Source organism: Melospiza melodia, chromosome 20 (assembly GCF_035770615.1).
Source record: "Melospiza melodia melodia isolate bMelMel2 chromosome 20, bMelMel2.pri, whole genome shotgun sequence".
Lineage (NCBI taxonomy): Eukaryota > Metazoa > Chordata > Aves > Passeriformes > Passerellidae > Melospiza > Melospiza melodia.
Window position 1 is genome coordinate 8,450,345 of NC_086213.1, and position 22,500 is coordinate 8,472,844.

Consider the following 22,500-nt stretch of genomic DNA (forward strand, 5'->3'; position numbering starts at 1 on the left):
TTGGAATATTTGTCTATATTTGCTTTTTTACTTTGATCCTATCTCTCCAGAACAATGTAATATTTGAGTAGAGCTCCAAAATATCTCTTTTTTACTTGCTGCTCTGCCACATAGCACCTAACTCCCAGCTACAGGAATAAGCACTTCTTTGGAGATTATTGTCCAAGAATGGCACAAAGCTGCAACAGGCTTAACCAGACTGCCTGAAAGAGAATCCTTCATACTGAAAGATGTCTATCATCAGTAATGTAATGTTTAGCACAGCAGAGGAATGTCATGGTTTAAAAAGCCAGAAAAAAGTCAAACACTATCACAAATGAGGCCTTCAAGGGAAGGAATTCCTGTAAATTTGCAGGAGACAACTTGTATAAAGTGCAGTCTCTGTCTCCAGCAGTGAAAGAGCCCATGGCTTACCCCAAAGCCTGTTAGAGTTCTTGTTGCTGAGCACTCTTTAATTCTTCAGGAAGAAAGATCAGAAGGTACCACAACAAATTCTTTAACCACAGCCAGCTGCAGCATTCTCTCACCTTGCAACTAGACTGCATTCAGGAGCTGCCATGCTGCCTTCTCTCCAAGTGAGCTCTGTCGCACCTTAATAGAAATTGTCTTTTTCAGGGCCTGGTTCCTAAAAGGGGAAGGGAAATTTATTCATCTTTCTCTGAGGAAAAGAAAAAAAAAAAAAAGGTGGCATATACTGCAATTAAAGAGATGACCTGACAAAATTACCAGGGAGGACTGGCCATTTATAGAGTTCCTGTCCAGCTGGCTAATTTTGTAACTCTCTGCATGAGAATTGCACTAGTGGAAGAAGAAGAGTCAGGAAGGAGAGAAAGGCTCCATACTCTGCAGGAGCAGAGGGTGGCACTCTCTGCACAGCACAAAGCCTGTGTGTGGTGCTTTCCACTTACAGCTTTTACAGCTACAAACACGTTTTTTCTAAATATTTCCTTAGGGAAGTTCTTGCTCTCTAGCCACTGACAACACAATGTTTCAATTCCCTGTACTTACTGCATGTTTTTCTGCTTTACATATTTCTGTTATTTGGTGTCACTCAGTCTGCAGAAACTTCATCAAAAAAGAAACCTGTGCTAACCACATAACAATAGCTCTATTACTGGCAGATTGCAATCAGACTCAGGCATCCAGCACCCACTGAGGAAAAAGATGGTTTTGTATTAAATACAGACAGTGGATCTAGAATGCAGGTCTTCAGAAACATGCTTTATTAGACATTGCCTTAATATTTAATTTATGTATTTTATTTACCCATAAATTTTATTTATATATGTGAAACATTTTTACAGCATTATTCCTAAGCAATTTTTAGCATGTCTTTTCTAGCATGGGTAAGTATTTAAAATGTTGCTTTCCTGACTCATTGCTATAAACAGTGAAGACAGATGCAACTGTGGTGTGTCTGATATAACAACAGAGCTCAGAATGGATTTAATCAACCTTTACTATACCTAAGAGAAGGCTGGGAAAGCATAAAAAGCCATGTTGTGTAACCATAAGGTTTGCATATGGGAGCTCTTACGTACAGAGAATAAACTAAGATTTAAGGCCTTGTTACTGAAAGTGTCTTGCCAATGCCCTCCTCCTGTTTAAATCTGGATTCAGTTTGGTCACACCAGCTGTTTTGAAAAACAGAAACTGCTAAGGGCTGCATTCATTTCTGTGAGACGTTTTACAATAGTCTCTCTGGGCAAGGAGAGTTACTTTTGGTATCAGGATGCCTTAATATTCCAGGAAATTATTTCAGAAAGTTCTTTCCATGTATCTGTGTGTGTGTGCGGTAGAGAGAGAGTTGATGGAAATTACTGGGATTTATTTCAAGCTTAGATTTCCCACAATAAATGATTTTTGCTGCCAGTCTGGAAGCAGTAAATTTCTAGTTATTTTTTTTCCTGGAAATTACTTTCCCAGCCTGGAGCTACTGGTTAAGAAAGTGCTGCCATTACACACACAAGTCCTATCCACTGACTTCATAAATGTCACTATTCTACCGAAATTGGTGCTTGCTTCAGCATTTCAGGAGCTCTCAAAATGGCATGGTACAATAGGAAACATTATCCTTGGAAGGACTTGCTGAAAGAGCATGAAAACCTTGAAGTTTTCAACAGGGAGTCCAACACAGAGAACAGGACATTTACTTTCTTAAAGATGTGTGAATGACTGTGGAAGAGGCTGGTCTTCATTCAGGGATGTGCAGTTGTTGTCCCTGTATCTCCCCTTCCCTGTGGTGTGGTGAGAATGGGCTACAGCTCTGATCTGGGCTGTGTGGCACTCTGTGAGATGTGGGGCTGAAGGGAGTGGGAGACAGGGAATAAAGATTAGGCAGGAAGCAAAGTGCCTTTTACCCTTCTGTCCTTTCTTGATCCTTCCAGTAAATCCTGCAGCTGCCTGACACATCTGTCTGACAGGCAGCTGTGACGCTGGGGGAGGGCAGCTCACCTGGAACAGGTTTGCAGGCACCATTTGCAAGCCTGGCTTCATGGCTGTTATCTCCAGTGGGCAGTCAGACACCTTTTGGAGCCACTCTTCTGTGCTGCCTCCTGGGGGGAGTTGTTCAAGCCCATAGAGAGTCCTCCTGCCTGCTCACAGAAGGAGATCATAAATAGAAAACATAATCTTCATTAAAAATATGGTTTGAAAGGGTCAACAACCTGAGCTGAAGATACTTTATGAGCAGACTACTGTACGTTTGATCCTTAATTCTGGATGCTAAGTCACTGCTAAGCCGTAGTGATGAAAATGGTGTGGACAGGTTCTGCTAGCAGAGGGATGCTGAGATAAGGGAACAAAGACATACTGACAGAGTTTGTGAGGCCAACAGCAGGGCAAACACAAACATGAGAAATCAGCATACAGTTGTGTCTGTGCTACATGCCCAAGGTCGACACCTTGGAATGGCAGTGTGGCCCATAAAGACCCTCTTTGCCTCCAAAGGATTGCAGGTGCCTGCACTCAGATGACCCCTGGGAAGGAATCCAAATAACAGGGGTGTAAGATCCTTAAAAAGAGAGCTGCTGGCCTTGGACTTGTTCTTTCCCTTTCATTTAGATATTTTTATATTATTATTCCAGCAGTGTCTGAGCAAAGAAGTGTTTTGAATGTCCTTTTCTGCCAGCTAGTCTTTGACTTACATCCTCAACAACTGTGCATCAGCATAAGGAAACAGCAGATGGAATCTCTGCACTTTCTTCTTGTCACACTGAGCCTCATGTGGAAAAAAGTAGATTTCTTGTTTCGGGGATTTTTCAAAGCTTAACAAACATTTATGGTGACATCGCCCTGAGATTTAACCGTGAGTGTTGAGAAAAGCAATGTGCCTCAGTGCTGTGCTACAGAGACCAGACTGCCCTTCAGGCACAAGTGTTCTGCTCAGAAAAACCCTCCTGCCAAGGATGCCAAGTGTCCTGGGTTTTGTGTTTATTCAGAACAGATAAAATGTAGTTATAAATTCTCTGATCTGTGCTTTTTCATCTGACAGGTAAGTCAAAGAAATATTACCCAGGAGGAGAGAAATGTAAATTCAAACAGAGGCAGTCACAGTAAATAACTGACAAGGTCAGAGCCCAGGAACACCCTTTACAAGAGTTTGCCCTGGAAAAAAGAAGGGTAAAATAAGAATTGGTCACACAAAGAATTATTTGCATCTTCTGCTTTCAGTGCAAGAAGTATAAACAAGCCAATTAAGCTATCGAGACATTCCTTATGTGTCCTTCCTTCTCAGTTAGCATGTGTACATTTCCTAGGGAGGCAGCGTGGTCCCTGTGGGCAGTGAGCAGTCCTGTCCCTGAGCCTCCCTCAGCCTTAGGCTAATCATGTTGTTACTTTTTGTAGGTGTCCAGCAAAGGCTAACAGGCAGCTTCATCTCACGAGCACTGGAAGGGTTAGGTGGAGATCTGTTTCACTTCTTTGGGATTCAAGCATTATCTCCTACAATCAGGACATCAAACCCATGGAGCGGGTGAATGGCCTGGACTAGACATGAGGTTGGTGCCAGGTGCATTCAACACGAGACTGCATTTATGCAGAAGAAAAGTTTTCTTTGACACCAGCCCTCCAACTTCATGCTTGTTATATGCACCCACTTGGACACCAGCTGAAGGTGTTACCCATTTTTTCCCATTGATTAAATTGTTGTCTGACACTCACTGCAGGATGTGATGTGAGTCAATGGGGTACAGAAGACTGTAAAGCAGAAAGCTGCATCAGAAACAAGGAGTGTCCCTTGCCCTCCCATCACCCTCAGAAAGGTTAAGTGGTGCTGTACCCTGACTGCTGGTTTTTGAGCAGCTCCTGTGCTTTGGGCTCCCCAGGATGCCCGTGAATATTCCTTTCCCGTCCCTTGCTTCGTGCTCAGATGAAGCCGGGATGCTTTTAGCTGGGAAAGACCTGAGCCCTTTTCCTATTTCCCATTCCTCTGTCCGTTCACTCACTCCCCTGACTGGGCTGCAGGGTCGGGCAGGGGACTGGGGCAGCGGCCGGGTGCGCTGCCCAGGGCAGCCGCCCTCCCTCCATCTCCCACGGCTCCGCAGGAGAAACTTTTCCCGCAGGATCCCGACCCCGCTGCCGCTCAGCCCGCAGGGGCTGAGCTGCCTCCAGGATGCAGCACCCCGGGAGGGCTGCTCGGACCGGGCCAACCCCGCCGCCCCCAGCCCGGTGCCCGCCCGGTGCCCGCCGAGCTCCGCGCCGCAGGTGACCCCCGGGGGAGGGCAGGGGCCGGGAGCGGCCGGGGGAGGGGGCGAGGGGCGGGGAGGCCGGGCTCGGGGGGTCGCTGTCAGCGGCGCGCTCGGGGCACGGCTCGGCGCGGCAGCTGCGCTGGCGGAGGGCGGCTCGGCTCGGCTCGGCTCGGCACGGCACGGCACGGCTCGGCTCGGCTCGGCTCGGCTCGGCACGGCACGGCACGGCACGGCACGGCTCGGCTCGGCTCGGCACGGCACGGCACGGCACGGCAAGGCTCGGCTCGGCTCGGCTCGGCTCGGCTCGGCACGGCACGGCACGGCACGGCACGGCTCGGCACGGCTCGGCTCGGCACGGCACGGCACGACTCGTCCTGGCACGGCTCGGCTCGGCTCGGCTCGGCTCGGCTCGGCTCGGCTCGGCTCGGCTCGGCTCGGCTCGGCACGGCTCGGCTCGGCTCGGCTCGGCACGGCGCGCCATGCTCCGCAGCGGCCCCGGCGCGGGGCTCGTCCTGGCGGCGGCCGCGGCGCTCTGCCTCGGCGGGGCGGGAGCCAAGGTAACCCCGGCACCGGCGGCACCGGCCCCCGCCCGCACCGGGCCGGGCAGCGGCGAGCCCGGCGGGAAGGGGGAGCCCCGCCGGGAGGAGGGGAGGGACCGGCAGTCCCGGGGCCAGGGGCGCAGCAGAGCTGCCGGCAGCCGGGTGAGGGGTGCGCCGGGGCTCCCGGGACCGGGGATGCGCCGCGGACACCGGCAGGAGGGATGCGGCGGGGCGGGGGCGGCTGCCCGGCCCTTCGGCCCCTGACTCTCGGTGTTTGGGTGTGGGGTGGCCGGGGACTCGCCCCGGAGTGCAAAAGGCACAGCGAGACGTGATGCTCCGGGACTCCAGGTCAGCCCCACCGCTTCGGTACAGCCGGACCCGAAATCCGGGAAAGCCCAGGGAGGGACTACGGATTCCCAGCAGAAATGAGAACATTTGTCCAAAGGCATCCCTGCCACGGGCACAGCCTGGCTCGGGGAGTCCAAACCAGATACCTCGTGCTGCTTTACTGTCACCGCTCTGTGCACCTCGGCTGTAGCAGGGGAGCAGGTAACTCTGCAAGGGACAGGTACAGCTGCCAGGGCAGGGATCCGGGCAGAGCTGACAGGGCACGGGGAGCTGAGAGCGGCACCCGAGCTGCCGTGGAAAGGCAGAGGAGGGAACACGGAGCACCCCACAACCAGGAGCAGCTGCAGAGCAGCCGCTCTGAGCTTTGGGAAGGATGAGCCGTCCTGGTCCCGCTGAAGGGAGTGGGATTTTTCCTATGAACCCTGATAGAACCACGGTTCTAGTGGAGATTCTCAATTCTATAAAACATGAGCCACTAGAGTATAAGAAAATATAATTCCATACATTTATGTCTTGATACATACATATGTATATATAAAGAAAAAAAAGGTGTGGGGTTGCTTTCTCTGGTGACAAACAGCATTATAATTCTGCCTGATAAAGTAATTCTCTGCCACAGCACACAAACACACAGCAATGACTGTGGTTGAAATGAAGATGTTTTATCTCGCTTTGGTATCCAAGTGAAGATAGCTACAGTGAGAACTTAATTAAGCCACATTTCTGGCTCTGAAATACTAACTTTACCCAGATGTATTGAATTGTATGGTTGTGGGGCTTTGTATTTTGTTTCTCTTTCAAGTCAGGATTGCATTGCAGAAGGCAAGCTTACCCTCATCCAGTTGCATACCTCTCTTATTAAACTGCATAACTTGCTTGCTTCCCTGAACTATTGCATCCTTCTTGTGCTGCTTCTCTTCTGCCTTTGCCTGTACAGTTGTTAGGAGCAAATACTGGCTGTGTGCTGTGCATTTGGGGGTGAAAGGCATTGGTGGGACTCTGAATGCTTCAGCAAACTCTCTAATTTTTGCTAATTCTTGCTAATTTTCTCTAATGTTTCTTAGTCAACTTCAATTGTTCTCTAACTCTGAAATCAGGAGTGTTTGATTTCACACCAGTCAGTAACTGAACTAAAGTATTGACCAACAGCACTACAGAAAAGAAACTGCCTCCTCAATGAAGAAGCAGCAGCCTCCTGCTTGCTTTCCCCAACTTGACTTCTTGCTGTATCAATTATTCTTTTGATCACATTGTTTATAGGCTCTTAACATACTGGACAATTCCTTTTGCAGAATGAAAAGCATTTTCTATTGCTTATCTTCCTCAATGTGGCAGGGAATTCTGTGTCCAAACAGACGCGTGTGTACATCCCTTGCTCCCTGTTTTTATTATTTCTTGGAGTAAGTTGCACTCGCTCTTCACTCATCAAGGACTGCACTGTGCTGCGTAGGCGTCACTATTTTTATCTTTTTGGCTACACTGATAGTGTTGCTATGCTAGTAAAGAAATATACATCCCACTCTAAGTTAGTGGTTCAAATGTAGTTCAATTTATCAGTTGAAAAAAGGTATTCAACGATTTATGTGAAATTTTTTGTCTTCTGGCTTAGAGTTAACAGTGTAAACACATAACAGAAACTCCCTTGGCAAGGGTAAAGTCTGAATGAGGTACAGGGAACTGAATTCTTCTTTTCATCCAGGAAGGTGGTCTCTGCCAGTAAGAGCTGAGAAAATTTGTGATGCTGTGAGGTGGCGTGGATGTTTGCAACATGTTTTGTGGCAAAGTAGAGCTCTCTCTGGAATCCTTCACCAAGTACTCCAGCAATTTAAAAGTAGGAGTTAGATCAAATGAAAGAAAATGTGAAGATAAGGTGCATGATGTTTCCTCCTGTGTGTCTGTATCAAATGGAACAAGATGTGCAGATAAGCAGCTTGTTTATCCTGAAGGAAGAATGTAAGCCTGATGAAAGAGTAACACAGTCAAAATTATGTCTCTGTATGTCCATTAAATATTATCTGTTTAATCAAATCCCTGTGGAGGAGTTCTCTATGCCAGTGCCATCCTTCATCTGGTATTCTTCTGTTCACTTGCTGGCTTAAAGAAAAAAATTAAGCCTTTCTTGTTCTGTTTAAGAGAAGAAATCTTAGCAATCCAAGACCCTCTAGTGAAAGTCTTAGTCCTTTACCCAGCAAGAACTATGGCAAAATTCCTGCTGGTTTCAGAGGGAGCAGGATCCTTCCCAAGATCAGTGAAAGATTAAAAAAAAAATCAACTACTAAAATATGCACCTCAATTAGCAAAGAATGTGGCCTGATTAGTAAAGTGTATGAAATTTCAGCTATTAAATTCTACAGCCCTGATCAACAAAGCACGCTGCACAGTTGGCAATGTATCCAGAATCTCAACTACTGTACTAGTCTCCTACCAGATCAACCAAGCATGCAGCTGAATCAGTAAATTATGCAACTGGAGCAGCAAAATATGCACTTCTCATTGGGGCAGGAGGATAGGGAAGGTCTCAAATGTTTTAAATTGGCACACAATAGGTCTGTCAGTGGTCAGCATCTGCCTTGAGAAAAGTAGGGGCAAAATAAGTAACTTTTGCTAAGTCTTTCTGGACCCTTGCTGGAGTGGAAATGTCCCTCAAATAGCTCAGTGTTTGTTAGCAGCAGTTCCATTCTTTACCAGATGTACTGAACATCTGGTTCCAATCCCAGCAGCTGCCAGGTGTGGGGGTTATTTTAGTAACACTTTATTGGGATTTTTAGGTCCAGGTAGCTTTTGCTTTATTCCTCACTGCAAAGCACTGGGTGTGCACACCAGGCTGTATTTCTGTCTCAAGAAATGAAGCCACTCAAGACAAATAAGGCACCTTCAAAGAACCTGAAAGTTTTGTTGGCAGTGGACTTCATATCTATTAATCTCTTCACTGTTTGTGAAAGTACTTTGTGCTTGAGGAGCAGAGAAATGATGGGTCTTTCCTGTTCTCTTTGTATCTTGATTAATTGCCATAACTGCATCCTATTGTGTTTACAATTATCTTGGCAGATCAGATGTTTACTGTGCACAGAGTTTGGATGTTTGGCCAGTTTGGGGAGCAGCTATCTTCATATATTCTGAAGCAGTAGAGCTGTTTCTCCCTAGCCTCTGTGTATGTGCTTTAAAAATCCAGTCACAGTGGCTGGTTCTGAACTTCAGAAGCTGTTTTTTCTTTAAATTATTAATTTTTCTTTATACAGAAGACCTACAGGTTGTCATATTTTAATAAAGATGCAGTTTCAGGGTTTCTATAAACCACTTTTTGTTTTTGTTTTTTTTTTTTTTTTGTTTGGTTGGTTTTTTTTAATGTGTGGAAGTAAATGGTGTTAAACTTCCTGGGCTCAAGGAAGGTGTGAAAATTACTTTGTTTTATTACACTGTTCACTTTAGTACCCAGGAGCCTGAAACATTATTTAAGTCTAAAGATTATCTGGACTTGGATTTTTTTGTTGTTTTGGTTCATTTTTTCTGTCTTTGGTTTGATTTTTTTTTTTAGTTGCTGTTGTTTTGCTGGGTTTTTTTTTAATCCACTAAATTTGGTTCATAAAGCTGGCTTGCATTGGATTTCTTATTTACCAAATTTCTGCCTCATTTCCAAGTCAGTTCAATGAATGATCCTATTTAGTTCTTTTTCCTGTCTAAAATATTTCCTACTGAGTCCAGAGCAGTGCCCTTAAAACATAATTGATTTGGGTCATTGAACCCTTATTTTTCATGCATGTTAGTTTACATCCCGCCACTGGTCTGACTGGTATTTAAATTAGAAAATTGCAGGCGGATTTCTTCTAGAGGCTAAAGTTCACGTGGAGTCTCTGGCAAAATAAGATCCTGGAGCACATATCCCTGGAACTGGGCAATGATTTGTAACTCTTTTTTAATTCTGTCTGGCCAGAGTGTTATAAATCTGGCGCTCGCTTGTTAGCTTCACGCTAAGCAGCAATAATGTCCACAGTGTTTTAGTCCTGATAATTCTAATTACGGAAGCACTGGAGGAGCTGAAAGCTGAGAAGATGGGCAAGGCTGGCCTCAAGTCCTGCACAGCACAGGGGATTCTCTCTTTGTAGGGCTGAACCATAATTCTCTGGTTCACCAAGGCCAGCAATGGGAGCAGCAGCCAAGGTAAGAGAAACAAGGCAGGGGCAGAAGATTTCTGGAATTATGTGGGTAATCTTTGTGCAGAAGGAGCTAAAAGATTGCAGTGCTGGTAGAGATACCAACCATCCTTGGGGTGAAAACTCTGAAATAATTTTTTTCCTTATTATCTAAGAGCAAACAATCCTGTTGCACTGGCTTGCAAAGACCCCGCCAACAAACTTTCCTGTGGTAGCCAATAATTACTGTTCTCTCCTCTGCTTTTTTGTTAGACAGACCAGGAATGGTGGTAAAATATTCATGTCTCTTTCTTCCTGCCTCCCTTTCTTCATTAAAAAAAAGGAACTCATGGCATATTTTGTACCAGAGTGGCTCCCCAGCAGTAGTGTAGCTAGACCAGGCCTGGTACAGCAGTTCTTGCCATTGCACACTGTCCTTTGTATGCACTGATATCCCAGACCTATCAATGATAAATATTCAGCCTGGTGTTTAGATACTTGCTTGAGTATGGGAAGTACTAAATAGAAAAGTTATTAACTTGTACAGATTCATGGCAGGAGAAGGGTGGAGCAGGGACAGGGCACGGTAGGGACTTTCATTAATGTGGGTAATAACTTTACAGCAGTGGGGAGAAGCCTGACTGTCAGCCTTGGTTTCAAGCTCAGTGTAAGAACATCATCATTCCTCTTACAGGCTCTCAGCAGCAAATGCCCCCATGGTTCATTCTGAATATCCTTCCTCACGTCATTGCCAATGGAAAGGAGGTTCCAGTTTTGAGAGAAGCAAAGGCTAATTTGCCTATATTTCCTTTCTAGAGTTCTTGGAGTCCTACTGGAGCTCACAGAAGTCATCTGAGACTTCAGGAGGATTTAAATCAGGCCATAAGTTCTGCTGGCTTGGATTAGTAATGATGTACATTGAGGACAACATCTGTATTTGGGTTTGGGTGGAGCCCTTTCATGGTGGAAGAGTTGGTAATACTTTTACAGTACCTTTCATCAGAGCATTTCAGAGTTCCACAAATATCTAATTACAGAAACTATTAAACTAAGTGAAATCCTTGGTCCTGGGGGAGTACAGGCAGTACCATTATGCTTCAATAGAAAGCAGGGGTGGGTGGTGTTCAAAGTGGCAAAACAAAAGCAATTTTTCACATGCAAGCCATAACCTGCTACACTATCTCATTTTCATCCTGTGTTTTACTCCTCTCATTTCTTTATATTAGCAGACAGGTTTCAACACCAAATGAGCTAAAGAAAATGGGCTGACACAAGCCTCCATTCAGAACTACTGTCAGCTCTTAGGAAGGGGTTTTGGAAGTTCATCCATCTCTTACTGATCTGTTTTCAAAGTATTTGTACCTCTTTATTCTGTTAAGGTGCAGCAGGACTTAGCTAGGGGCAGGTGCCAATAATGACAGTTTCCTGGCTACAGGAGCTCTGGGATGACATGCCTCTGAAAGCCCAGGCTGATCCAAATCCCAGGAAGCTGGTCACTCAGCCTTTCCCAGGACTGTGTGCCTGCTCTGTGCTGTGCTTCATTTGGGATTAGCAGTGGGAGATCTAATCCATTTATTCTACTTAAGTCTATCTCTCTCCTGGTCTCGGTTGGTAAATATTCCACTGTTTGGAGACTGAGTTTTCATTGAAGGGATTGTTTGACTGAAAATGTGAAGCCTTTAGTGGTAGCACTGAGGCTCAAAGCCCAGGCTGCCCATGCCCTTGACTTGCTCCTGTGCTCCAGATCTGCATGGGTGGGCACCTCAGGTAAATCTGAGCCTTCACTATTTGAATACAAGGGCCCCAAGGAGCTGCTCATCAAGACTGACTTTAAATGCAAGCTTAGCAGGCTGAACACTTTGATTTGCCTCTAAAATCAACAGTAACTTATTCCAGGTTTCCTGGTTGGAACTTGAATGGGGAAGAAGAAAGGACGTCTGCAAAACAGATTTATTTAGGAAAACAAACTGCTCACTGGTTGGGACCCTGTAACAACAAACCCAGGCTAAGTTTTCCTCTGTCTGCAGTATCTGTGATAATTTTTTCAGCTTTCTCCCAACCCTCCCTGCTGTGCCCTCATGGTCTCTCCTTATGTGTAAGCAATAAAGTAAAATTTACAAGCATCCTGCTCTCTGAAATCCTGGCAAAGACAGAGTCTTGGAAATTTCCCTTTCCAGAGTGCACAAGAGGAGACTAATCCTGGGAGGACAAGGTGGAGAGAAGTGCTGTTGTTTGTTTACCATCCAAAACCAAGGATGAGCACTCAGACTGTAGCAGACCCCTGGATGCTCCAGCTGCAGCAATGGCTCATGTGGAAGCCCAGCTAAAAAGCTTGCATGAAAGGGAGAGGGTTTTTCTTTGCTTGCAGAGATGTGAAAGATCTCTACCCATGTCTTCTGCACAAGCCCTCCCACCTGCTAGTGACATTTAGTGACACAACAACCTGGTTTCCAAAAGGCTGGGATAACAGCTCTGCAGCAGTAATGTGCTGTATTCAGTGACACAGAATATTTGCAGGTTTGGCACTCACATCTGGAATGTTTCCTTCTCCATATGTTTGTACAATAGGCTTCCAGCATGTGAAACATCTGAAGTGTCTGAATGAAACAATAGGGTCATGTAGCTGGAAGTCCAAACACAAACAGCTCTTCTTTTGCCAGGCCAGTTTACATGTACAAGTCTGTGTTTTATTTGCTTTTAAAAATCCAGGTTTATTTCCCAAGAAGTGGGCAGCAAATTTTGCCTTTCAATTCTCCTTTCTCCTGTTTCGTGTCCTTTCAAAATGAAACAAAGCAATTCTGGGCACCTAAGGTGCATATGGATTTCATTATTTAAATCTCCCTCATGTATTTGGGAGGTGATATATTTGAAGTTAATTTGGGAACATTCATTTTACAGATTCCTATGGATATACATAACTTGTTCAAGGGTGTTCAATTTTTATACTGAACTCCACAAGTAAACTTTTGCTGCAGGACTATAGCTTTTGTTTTGTTATATAATCCATCTGGTTACCAAACAGTAGAAAACAATCTGACCATGTTTTCTACTCTTTAATTTGAGCTGCTTTAAACTGCTCAATTTATAGAAAATGAAAACCAGATTGATCTTCTGGAAATTGCCCCATCACCCCTGCCAGTTCCCACCAACCCTATCATTTACTATTAATTTTTCTATGGTGTGTTGTGTACACTTTGTTAATGAGAACTTGCTCCAGTAGAGAATAGACCTATGTGACCTATTAAAGCCCTGAAGCAAATGGCCATGGCATCTTGAACTCTTCATTACACTGCCTTACTTTTATTTACCATGGTCCCATCATATTCAGGATTATTTGCCTGAGGAGACACTCTAAATGATGCCTTTGTTTCTCTTTCTAAGGCTTTACATTTTTTTGTATGTTTGAATGAGGGTATTTTCTGAAAAAGGAACCCAACAAACTAGAACATGGATAGCAGCTTTGTGTAGATGAAGGATCTTACTTGATAGGGCATCTTGCATCTTTGTTGGAGAATCTCTGTTTGTTTGCCGAGTGTCCAGTCACAAGAGTTAGCTTTGTTCTTCCCCCCCTGCAAGGATTAGACTGAAAGGTTCACAAGAAAAGGCTGGGAATTCCAGCACTCCCTGGTGGATGTTATGTCAGATATGCTGTGTGCTTCCTTGGGCGTAAAAGCTGATGTTGTGATGAAAGGGGAAAGCCAATGTTCGGACTGCTCTCCCAGGGACATGGATCACATTTGTTGCATGAGCACAGCACAGTAAATTTATGAGACAGTTATGGGAGGTTTCTGCTTAAAATAGTTCTGCTTTATGGGTGGAATGGTTACAGTCCCCAAGGGAGCACTGCCTAGTCAAGTGGGTATTTCCAAGCGCTGGAGTTGCATATTTTAAATAGATTTTTCAAATCATTTGATAGAAAAACAATCTGGCTTTTGTCCTTTCAGACTGAAATGAGAAGAAGGAAATTAATATTGTAATGTGGGACTGCAGTCAAGATAGAGAAAAGTTCAGAACAAGACCTGGCACTTGGTTTCTCGTAAAAGCACCTGGATGTAAATGAAATTGAAGAAAAAATGTCCTGTGCCTTGGCCTAGGTCTCTTCCAGAGCACTTCTGTCTGTGTTTCACACTCTACCAATGTTTTATGTGCTTCATAAGTGTGTCTGCACCTTGACATGCAACAACTACTGAGTAATCAGTGAATGCTAGCATTGCTCCTGTAATGATAACTTCAGTCTGAGAATCTGACAGGTAGCAAATGTACCCGTGAGCTGCCAAACCTAGAGAAAAACTATTCATCATAAGCATCTCTAGCTCTAAAAATATAGATCATAGCTGTAACTTGTAAGAGATCTTGTAGGTGAATCCAACCCAATCCTAATTAGAGAATTGAAAGGGGAGAAGTGAAACTTCTGCCTGTTTGTGATGTGGTGGAAAAGAACAAGAATTCTTTTCAGTGTTCTGAGGCTTCACCTCTGAGCCCTTATGTGGCTGAGTTATCAATGAGCTCCTGCAGTCCCACCTTTGCTGGGAGGGGGACACACTCTTCCAGAGGGCTGCTAACACCATCTCTAACTATTGCTCTGAATCTCCCTCTGTAGGAAACAACTCTGGTTTCTGCCTGCAGAAGGAAATGAGCTAAATTAGCCAGCATTCCTTGCACCCAGAACTGGGTGCTCCTCATCTAATACAGGAATCTTGCAGCAGAAAAGGTCTGTGGCTGCTGCAGAAAAATCTGCCCGCTGCTCATAATTCTGGTGTAGGTTGGCATCTCTGGCCTAATGAGGATGAGCTGGTTTTCCTTCTCCCCAGAACCTCCCAAAAGCAGCAGAGCATTCTGCTGCCTTTACCCTGCATGCTCTGAAGGCGAGCACGAAATGTCAATGTATGCTCAGGCTGCACATACTGCTGATCATGCTATGGAAAACTGGCTGTTCCATGGGTGATTGTTCACAACACAGCCCCTGCTTGTGTCCCTGGGAACAAGCATTTTTTTGTTGTTTGGGAACAAGCATCTCTGGAGTTAAATGAGGAGGGCTGTTGTTCTCCCCAGTGCCTGGTGGTTGTCGGAGTGCCCGTGTTTGTTTTTTTGTGATTTTCCTTTTCCCCACCTCCTGCTCTGAGCGAGGATCAAGGAGGAGGCATGGTGAGCTCATGGTGCAGTTATGCAATCTGCCAGGGCCAGGTATCAAAACACAGTGCAGCTGTGGAGCTGGGACCTCGCTGTGCCTGGGGGCCCTGGCCTCCTGGCTCTAATGAGATCACTGACCTTCTCCTGCCACTTCTCCTGCAGCTGCTTTGATTCCCAGGCAGTTGTTGTGGCCATGCCTGCCTAACGGTTTGGAAAGCTGCTGCAGGGAATGCTGCATCCACAGGCAGCCTCTGGGAGCTGGCCTGGAGACCTACAGCAGGTGAGGGTACCCTCAGCCCTGCCAGCCTCTTGCCATCCCAGCAGAGCTTATTTGCCTCCATCCAAGGCTATGAAAACATTCCTTCCCCCCTGATTATTGTTTTTTTTTCATAGGAAATGAGGAGAAGGTTGCCTGTTCTCCAGTGAAATAAAGCAGTGCCTTCCCAGCAATCTTCTTGTGATGCTTGAGCTGCAGCAGAGTCACATATGGGAAGAATAAGAGGGAATAGCATGTCTGCAGTCTGAGGCACATTTGGGCCTCCAAGTCCTCAAGTCTCATTCAGACTTTGCATTCTTTGCTCTAATTGCTGAACTGCATTCCTGATTTCCTCCCCTACTCTTCTAGCAGTATTTTTTTTTCCTTCTCTCCTTCACTAAGAGGCTTTCACAGCCTCCTTCCCTTCCTGCCTGCATATTTATTCTCTTCAAATGTCCAGCAAATTATTAAAACCAATAAAAAAGCTCAGAGATAAATGTGAAAACAGGGCCCTGTGAAGCTGTCTGATGTGTGCCAAGAAGGAATACAAGACAAGTCCATTTCCTGAAAATGGGATTTGCAGAGTGGAAATGTCACATCCATAATCACTTTCATGTGGTGGAACTGCTGCTGCCCACCACTAAAATAACAGAGCATCTGTTAAAAAAATGTGGGTTTGGTTTTGCTTAAATCCAGCAGGTTGCACTCATTTCAAGAAGTATTAGGTCCTCATTTAAAAGCATGAGTGCAACTGCTCTGGTACCATAAATGTGTTAAAAGCAAATGTATGCTCAGCCCAGCTTGAGTCCCACACTGAGCCCTGTTCAGAGCTTGTTTGTGTGAATGGGAGAACATTCATGTGTGCAGGAGGTGGGTTTCTGTTGGGAGGGCAAGGGAGACCCCTCAGCAAGCAGGGTACTCTCATAATTGATGGAAACTCTTTTGGAGATCAAGCTGAAAAATAATTACAAATAAAGACTAAAAAAAAGGAGACAGGGGAAGCTAATAACTAAGCAAAGTGTCAGCAATTTTTGTTGTGCTCTGTCAATCCCATGACTGACCTGCTTGTGCTAGCTCTGCTACTTTCAATCATCCAGAGACACTTGAAGAGGTGCCCTTATGTGGGATGAGAGTCTCCTCGTGCTTCAAACAGCAAAGGCAATTTGGCAGGGAGGGAGGGAAGTGGTGATTCCAAGGCATTTCTAGGAACTCTTGTACTGCCAGGTGGAAAAAATAGGTTTGATGTGCTGCAGCTGTATCTAGTTCATTCTAATGGAAGAAAATAAACCTTGCATGCAATGATGAGCTGAAAATGCAAAATTAAATAGAGCAATAATTTTCCAAAGTCTCTGATTAACTTTGTCCTGTGCTTGGAAAAAGTCCTACCAGCTTTGATGTCTAGATCAGTCAGCTAGTGAAGGAAATGTGGTCACTTCTTAAACCAACAGACTGGAGTTTTCTATCTCACTCTTGGAATAGTCTTTCCTCAGATCCTGTATTTGATGAGCATCCAAAAAGCTCAGACTTCCTTAGCTTGGAAATACTGTGAGAGGAAAACTTGGGGCTTTTGCTGGGAACCACAAGAATCGTGTTTCTGGTAGCTTTGCAGGCAGTTCCAGCCATGTCAGCAAGTAAAGACTTGTCTTTATTTTGTTTTTCCCCTTGTAAGCTGGGATTGTGGAATGACAACTTTCCCTTTTTCCTTCTCATTTTCTTTTTAAAACCCCAAGTTTAGCATTTTCTCTCTGCTCTGGCTGAATGTTTGGGCCACTTCATATTTCACCCCAGGTGGCTGGCTCTGTTCAAATGTCCTCAGGAGCCCGAGTGATCTTTAACTTGGAGTGAACTTCCTGTGCTTGGAGGGGAGAAGGGGGAGGTAGCTGGGATGCCATAGCTCTCCCTCTGTGTTTTGAGCAAAGATCTTGGTGTAGCCAGGGCTTTAGAGAGGTCCCCTGGGCAGGATAAATGTGAAGGAGCTGGTGAAGGAGCCTTGGAGCGTTTCCAGCTCTTTGCAAGAAGCACACGTGTGTGTGCATGTGTGCATGTGTGCACATGAGATGTTTTTAATTTTGGAGGGGTGAGTGATCCCAAATAAAGCTTGCTGGATTTTCATCCCACTGATGCTATGTTGAGCTCAGATGGCTAAATTTAATCATCCAGGCTGAACAATCTTGGATTCTAAGACTGCATCCATCTCTGTGCAGGAACTATTTGCTTACCCCTGTGGCTTCTGTGGAATCAGCTGCAGGCTGACCAGGTAAGGCTGCTGTGGGATGCCCATACACTGTCCTGTTCTGGCTCTAGGATGTGCAGTGGATTTTGATTTTTAAATTAAACAAAAAAATCCACCTGTAGAGGAGTTCTTTCTTTTCTACTCTTAGAAGTGTTTAAGTAGTGGGGCTATTTTACAGGAAGGGACAAAACATAAAATAACCCTCTGATTCAAATCATGGGATCATAACCAAATATCCTATCTTCACAATGATTTTTAAAGGGCCTAAGGTCTGCATGAAAAGCTTTTATCCTCATCTCCACTAATGACTCCAATACCAGGATTTTTCCTTTCAAGCAAAGACCAAAAAGCCCTTTTACTTGGATAAGGAGTTAATACACATCTGTGCTTGAAAAGACTAATAAATGCAGCACTTCTTCATGTTCAGTCAGTTTGAAATATTGTGGATTATTCCTACGCTTGTTTCTAAAAAGAAGTGGAACTGACATTTTTAAATCTGCCTGAAACTCAAAATACATGTGAGAAATGCACAGAAGTTGAGATGTGCATAAAGCATTAATGAGGGCAAAATGGGTTATGAACTCTGCACATCATTTCCTTGCAAGCCTGCAGCTGGGTACCTCTATTAGGTGAGTGCTTTGGCCCCAAGGATGTAGTGGAAATTCAGTGGCTCAGCTGTGTGTCTCCAGTTTCCTTTGCTGAGCTCTGACTCTCGGTATGCACCACAAGAACTTGCTATTTCTTGGGCATTTTATAAAAGAAAACAAGCTACGTTGAATAGGTCCCAAGCCAGAGAATCTGAGATTGTGCTCACAGAGGAGTACCAAACATCAAGACAGGATGTTCTCCTTCCCCTTCTTTGAAATAAATACGCTTTAAAATAAACAGTCTTTGGGATGCAAGCGAGACAGTGTCCTCTAGGATGTTGCTACCAGCATTAACACGAGTGAAGAAAGAGAAGCAAAATCTAAGAACACAACTGAGCTGAGGATTTCCCTGCCCAGGCCCTTGCATCACTTTGTTTCCACTTCTCTTCAGCAGGGCTTGTGTCTTTACAGGCTGAGCCACAGGGCCATGGCACCTTCTCTGTCACAGCATCCTCCAGGATCCCTCTGGGCTCCCAGCACCACCTCAGGCCAGCAGCACTCCTCTCCTGCAGGCAGGACAGGGATGCTTGAGAAACCAAGCCTTGCCTGCTCCCTGTGGTTCAGGCAGAGCCTGGTACCCATCGCTGAGCAGGCTCTGGGCCAGCTGGAGGCTGCCACAATTTGCCACTCATGGCTTTTTGCAAGATCTCTGCAGGTTTTGGGCATGGGGTTGCTCTGAGCTGCTGCAGGAACTTGTCCTGTCCTGGCAGAGTGAGGAGCTTGCTTCTGAACATGCTTCAGGTCCAGCTCTAGCCTGGTGCCTTGTTGGGGAGTAATTGTGATTAAAGGGTGGTAATTGTATTATTAAATTAAATAAATCTTGTAGAGAGTGGGATTCCTTAGAATGCCTTGATTCCCTGACAATGTTCCTACAGGAAGAATGCAGAGGCTCCAAGCCTACATTTGTAGGTGTTGTGTGAGTGGAGAGCAGAGTTAAGAGTTATATTATATATCAGATGATGATAACTACTCTTCCCAGTGCATATTCTTGGGTGGGCCGTATGGTAAAATCCCATCTGGCCAAAACAATAATTTTCTCCTTTTTATGCATGGGAATTCTGCTTTTCATCAGTGCCTCCTGCTTCTCAGGAGCTCTTTGATGAACAGGATCCAGTCTGCAGCAGTGACACACTGGCTTTGTGCTGCACCCCTGTGTAACACAGCAGGGGCTTCTGTGTCTTGGGGAGCTGGTGCTCCTCAGGAAACAGCTCAGATCTGGTGCCTGCACTGAGATTCTGAGCAGGGTCACTTCTGCAGTCACTTCTGGCCACATCTGTTCCAGCCCAGCACAGCTTTATGTGTATTAAAACCTTCCTACAACTGCAGTACACGTGGGTTTGCTCCTCAGAGGGCAGCAGGGCATTCTGAGCACCGCCAGAGCAGCACTTCCACCGTCACCTTTGAGGGACAGCCACAAGGTCCTCCTCCCCCTCCTCAGCCCTATGTTTCCTCTGCCTTATAACTCCTTACACATGTGTATCTTAAATCGCTCAAAGCTGATGTCAATATTAACTTCTCAGTCCAAACACCAGCACAGGAGGAGGTAAGTACATGACAATGGGGCATTTTTTAGTAATGGCACAAGATTTAAGCTTTTGAGAGGGCTGTGTAACGTCAAAGGGGGAAATGCAACATCTTGGCATGTTCTGAAATAGCCAACCATTGTGTCTGTGGCTGAGCAGCAGTAGCTGAGATTTGAGTTACTTCTAAACCTTCTAAACATACTAAATGCAGTTTCCCAGTTCCCCCAGTACAGAAAGCAGATAGAATTTGTCTGACCATGATGGACTGGAGATTCAGCTCAACACAACTTCTGGGAACATTTGGAATCTCTGGCCAGAGAGGAAAGCACTGAAAAGCAGACAAACAGGACTGGTAATCTGGTTCTCCCTGCTCATAATTCACCTGATTGTTGTGGGCATATATCAAGCGTTGTTTTTAAAAGGACAACAACCTATCATTTGCAAAGATTAAAAATGTGCCAGTATTTTTTTGCACGCATCTGTCGAAACCTCACAAGTCTGTAGCTTGCTGCAGAAGGGAACATCTGTGTCTAATTGGCAAAACTCAGGGTTCATAATGGGTGATTCAAATGAACAAAACCATTTTGTCATTCATTCAGTTGGGGATTATAAACTAATCAGAAATCCTTCCCCCTCCCCTTCCCTCTGATCTATCTTGCATTTCCTGTCCCTTGTGGGTTTTTTTTCCCTGATCTCAGAGCAAGTCTTGAATCTTTTTGGTCTCACAAGCCATAATAAATTAACAATTTCCCAATGCCACAACCTTTCAGCCCTGTTTCTGGAATTCACACATTGCAGTTCCCCCTCTGCCCAGATTTGGGGGTGCAGGGCAGCTCTTGGTGTTTTTATTGCAGCCCGCTGGTGGCTCAAGAGGCACCTTGCATCTGAGACTCCTTGGATGTACACAGAATGTGCAAGATATTCCTCTTTAAATGATGACAGTTTGACAGATCTGAGTGAAAGGGAAAGGGAGGCAGGAAAGGGAGCTTATCCTGAGGGTAGGGGTGATGGATTTGGGGGGATGCATTTCCGCATTCAGCTCCCTGGTGCTGAATCCCACAGGACCCCCTGATCTGGTGGCTGCAGCTCTGGGCTGTTCACAAATCTCCTGGTAGTAGGGGAGGGGCTGTGAACGCCTCCAGGCGCCTGCTCAGTGTCTGAAAAAAGGCAACTGGATCAGCTCACAAAACAAAATCTCCACAAAATCTCCACATCTCATCTTCCACAAAACAAAATCTCAGCCCTCAGTCACTGCTAATTTAAGGAGGGTTGAGCCAATCTGTGATCCTCCCACATCCAGGAGAGCCACCCTGTGAGAGCAGCAGTGCTGGTGCACATCCTGCCTCCTAAACTGGGCATTTATTTTAGGGCAACAGTTGGGTGGTGTTTACTGTTTCTTGCTATGCAAATACTTGTTCAAAAGTGAGCTCAGGAGATTTGTGTGGAACAAAGGCAAGATTGCACCAATATGCTGGGATGAAGTGAAGGAATAAAAGAGAAGTAACAGAAAATCCCAAGTTTTTTCTTCCATTTATTCTTCTTCCAAGTGTAAGAGGCGTCCTCTCCCTGAGGAAAGAGGAGCATATTCCCTGGAAACCAGCAAGTTTTCAGTAAAATCCAAGTGGCAACAGCTGTATCTATAATTCTGGTGTGAATTAGTATATGGATCTAACTGTTAGGACCTGTGGCCTCTTAAATTGACATAAAGTTTTGCTTGTTTCCCCTGGATTTTTACCGTGAATAAACCAATCCAGACCGAACCCCAACAATTTACCTCTTGGAGAAGAGATCAGTAAACTTCTATTAATATGTTTTGGTTTTACATGTGGGACTCCTCAGGCATTAGACAGAGAATAATATGTGTGTGGCAACGAATGTGGTTTCTTTTCCACTTGAGACTTCCAGCCATAATCCAGCCCAGGTGCCTTAAATGAGCAGCCTGTAGTTTATTCCACTATAATTAACATAAGCTTTGATTTAGATGACACTTTTACAAGTCAAATATTGGATTCCAAGTTGAATACAGAACACAGTTTCCACCCACGTTACTGTTTTGGTCCTTTTCTGTGGCCATCCTGCATCCACCCTGAAATCCCCCAGAATATCAGCAGCACCTGCTGTAAAACAAAGGTTGTGCCTCACAGAACAGGTCTGGCTTTTTGTTTCTATTTAGGAGCTTTTAACATTTGGTGTTCCTTTTTTTTTCTTCCCATTTCAATATGAGCTAAGGGGAGGGACCAAGAGAAAAAAAATCTGGAGTATTTTGATCTTTGTGGCTTTATATGGACTTCATAAGCTTCGTTTGTTCTGCTGCCAAGTTCCTTTGTGTTTAAATAGATAACAGACCAAGACAACTAATCATTTCCAATAAAAAAAACACACCAAACCCAAAGCATTCCCTTTCTTTTCCAATTAATGCTCGTAAACCCATGCTCCTAGACCGGGCTTGTGACCTAAGCACTTCTGGTTTTGTTTTGTTTTCTTTCCCTTTTCAAAAACAATTGCCTAAGGCACAGACTGGGCTCTGTGCTCTGCAAATTTATGAAAGAATCTTGAAAAAAGGCTGTGAGAGTGGCTTTGGGAGAAGGTAGTTGTAAATATGATGTGCAAAAGCAGCCTCATGCACCTTTAGAAAAGCACAGAATGGTTTTCATGGCCACCATTTATGGACTTCCTTCCTGCTTGGAGGCTGGATGCTATTTGTGGAGAAGGAAGAAATAGCAGATTTACATGGAACTGTCACTGTGTTATGTAAAATGCATGTTGGTTGCTGGTTTACTGGTGAGAGCTGATAGCTGCTGTCACTATTTTGAGAGGCTTTGCACTTGAAAAAGAGACAATTTGCCCAATCAAAAGCAGCTACATTTTACTGAAGTAAATAAGGCTGAATGTCCTTGAAAAGAAGATGAGTTGGTTGGATGAATCATGGGTGATCATCAATGCAAAGGTTCTTTTTTTTACATAAATATGTTTTTGTAATGAAAATAACACAGAATTTTAAGTGCT

General features: G+C 45.0%; 1 protein-coding gene across 1 annotated transcript in view; it reads left to right on the top strand.

Moving 5' to 3' along the window:
• Positions 1-5,167: 5,167 nt before the first annotated feature.
• The window catches only part of LOC134427548 (uncharacterized), a 31,980-nt gene continuing 14,647 nt past the window's right edge, over positions 5,168-22,500 (top strand). Inside the window, exon 1 of the mRNA XM_063173479.1 lies at positions 5,168-5,245. Coding sequence (XP_063029549.1) covers positions 5,168-5,245 — 78 coding nt within the window. The remainder of the gene's footprint in view (positions 5,246-22,500) is intronic.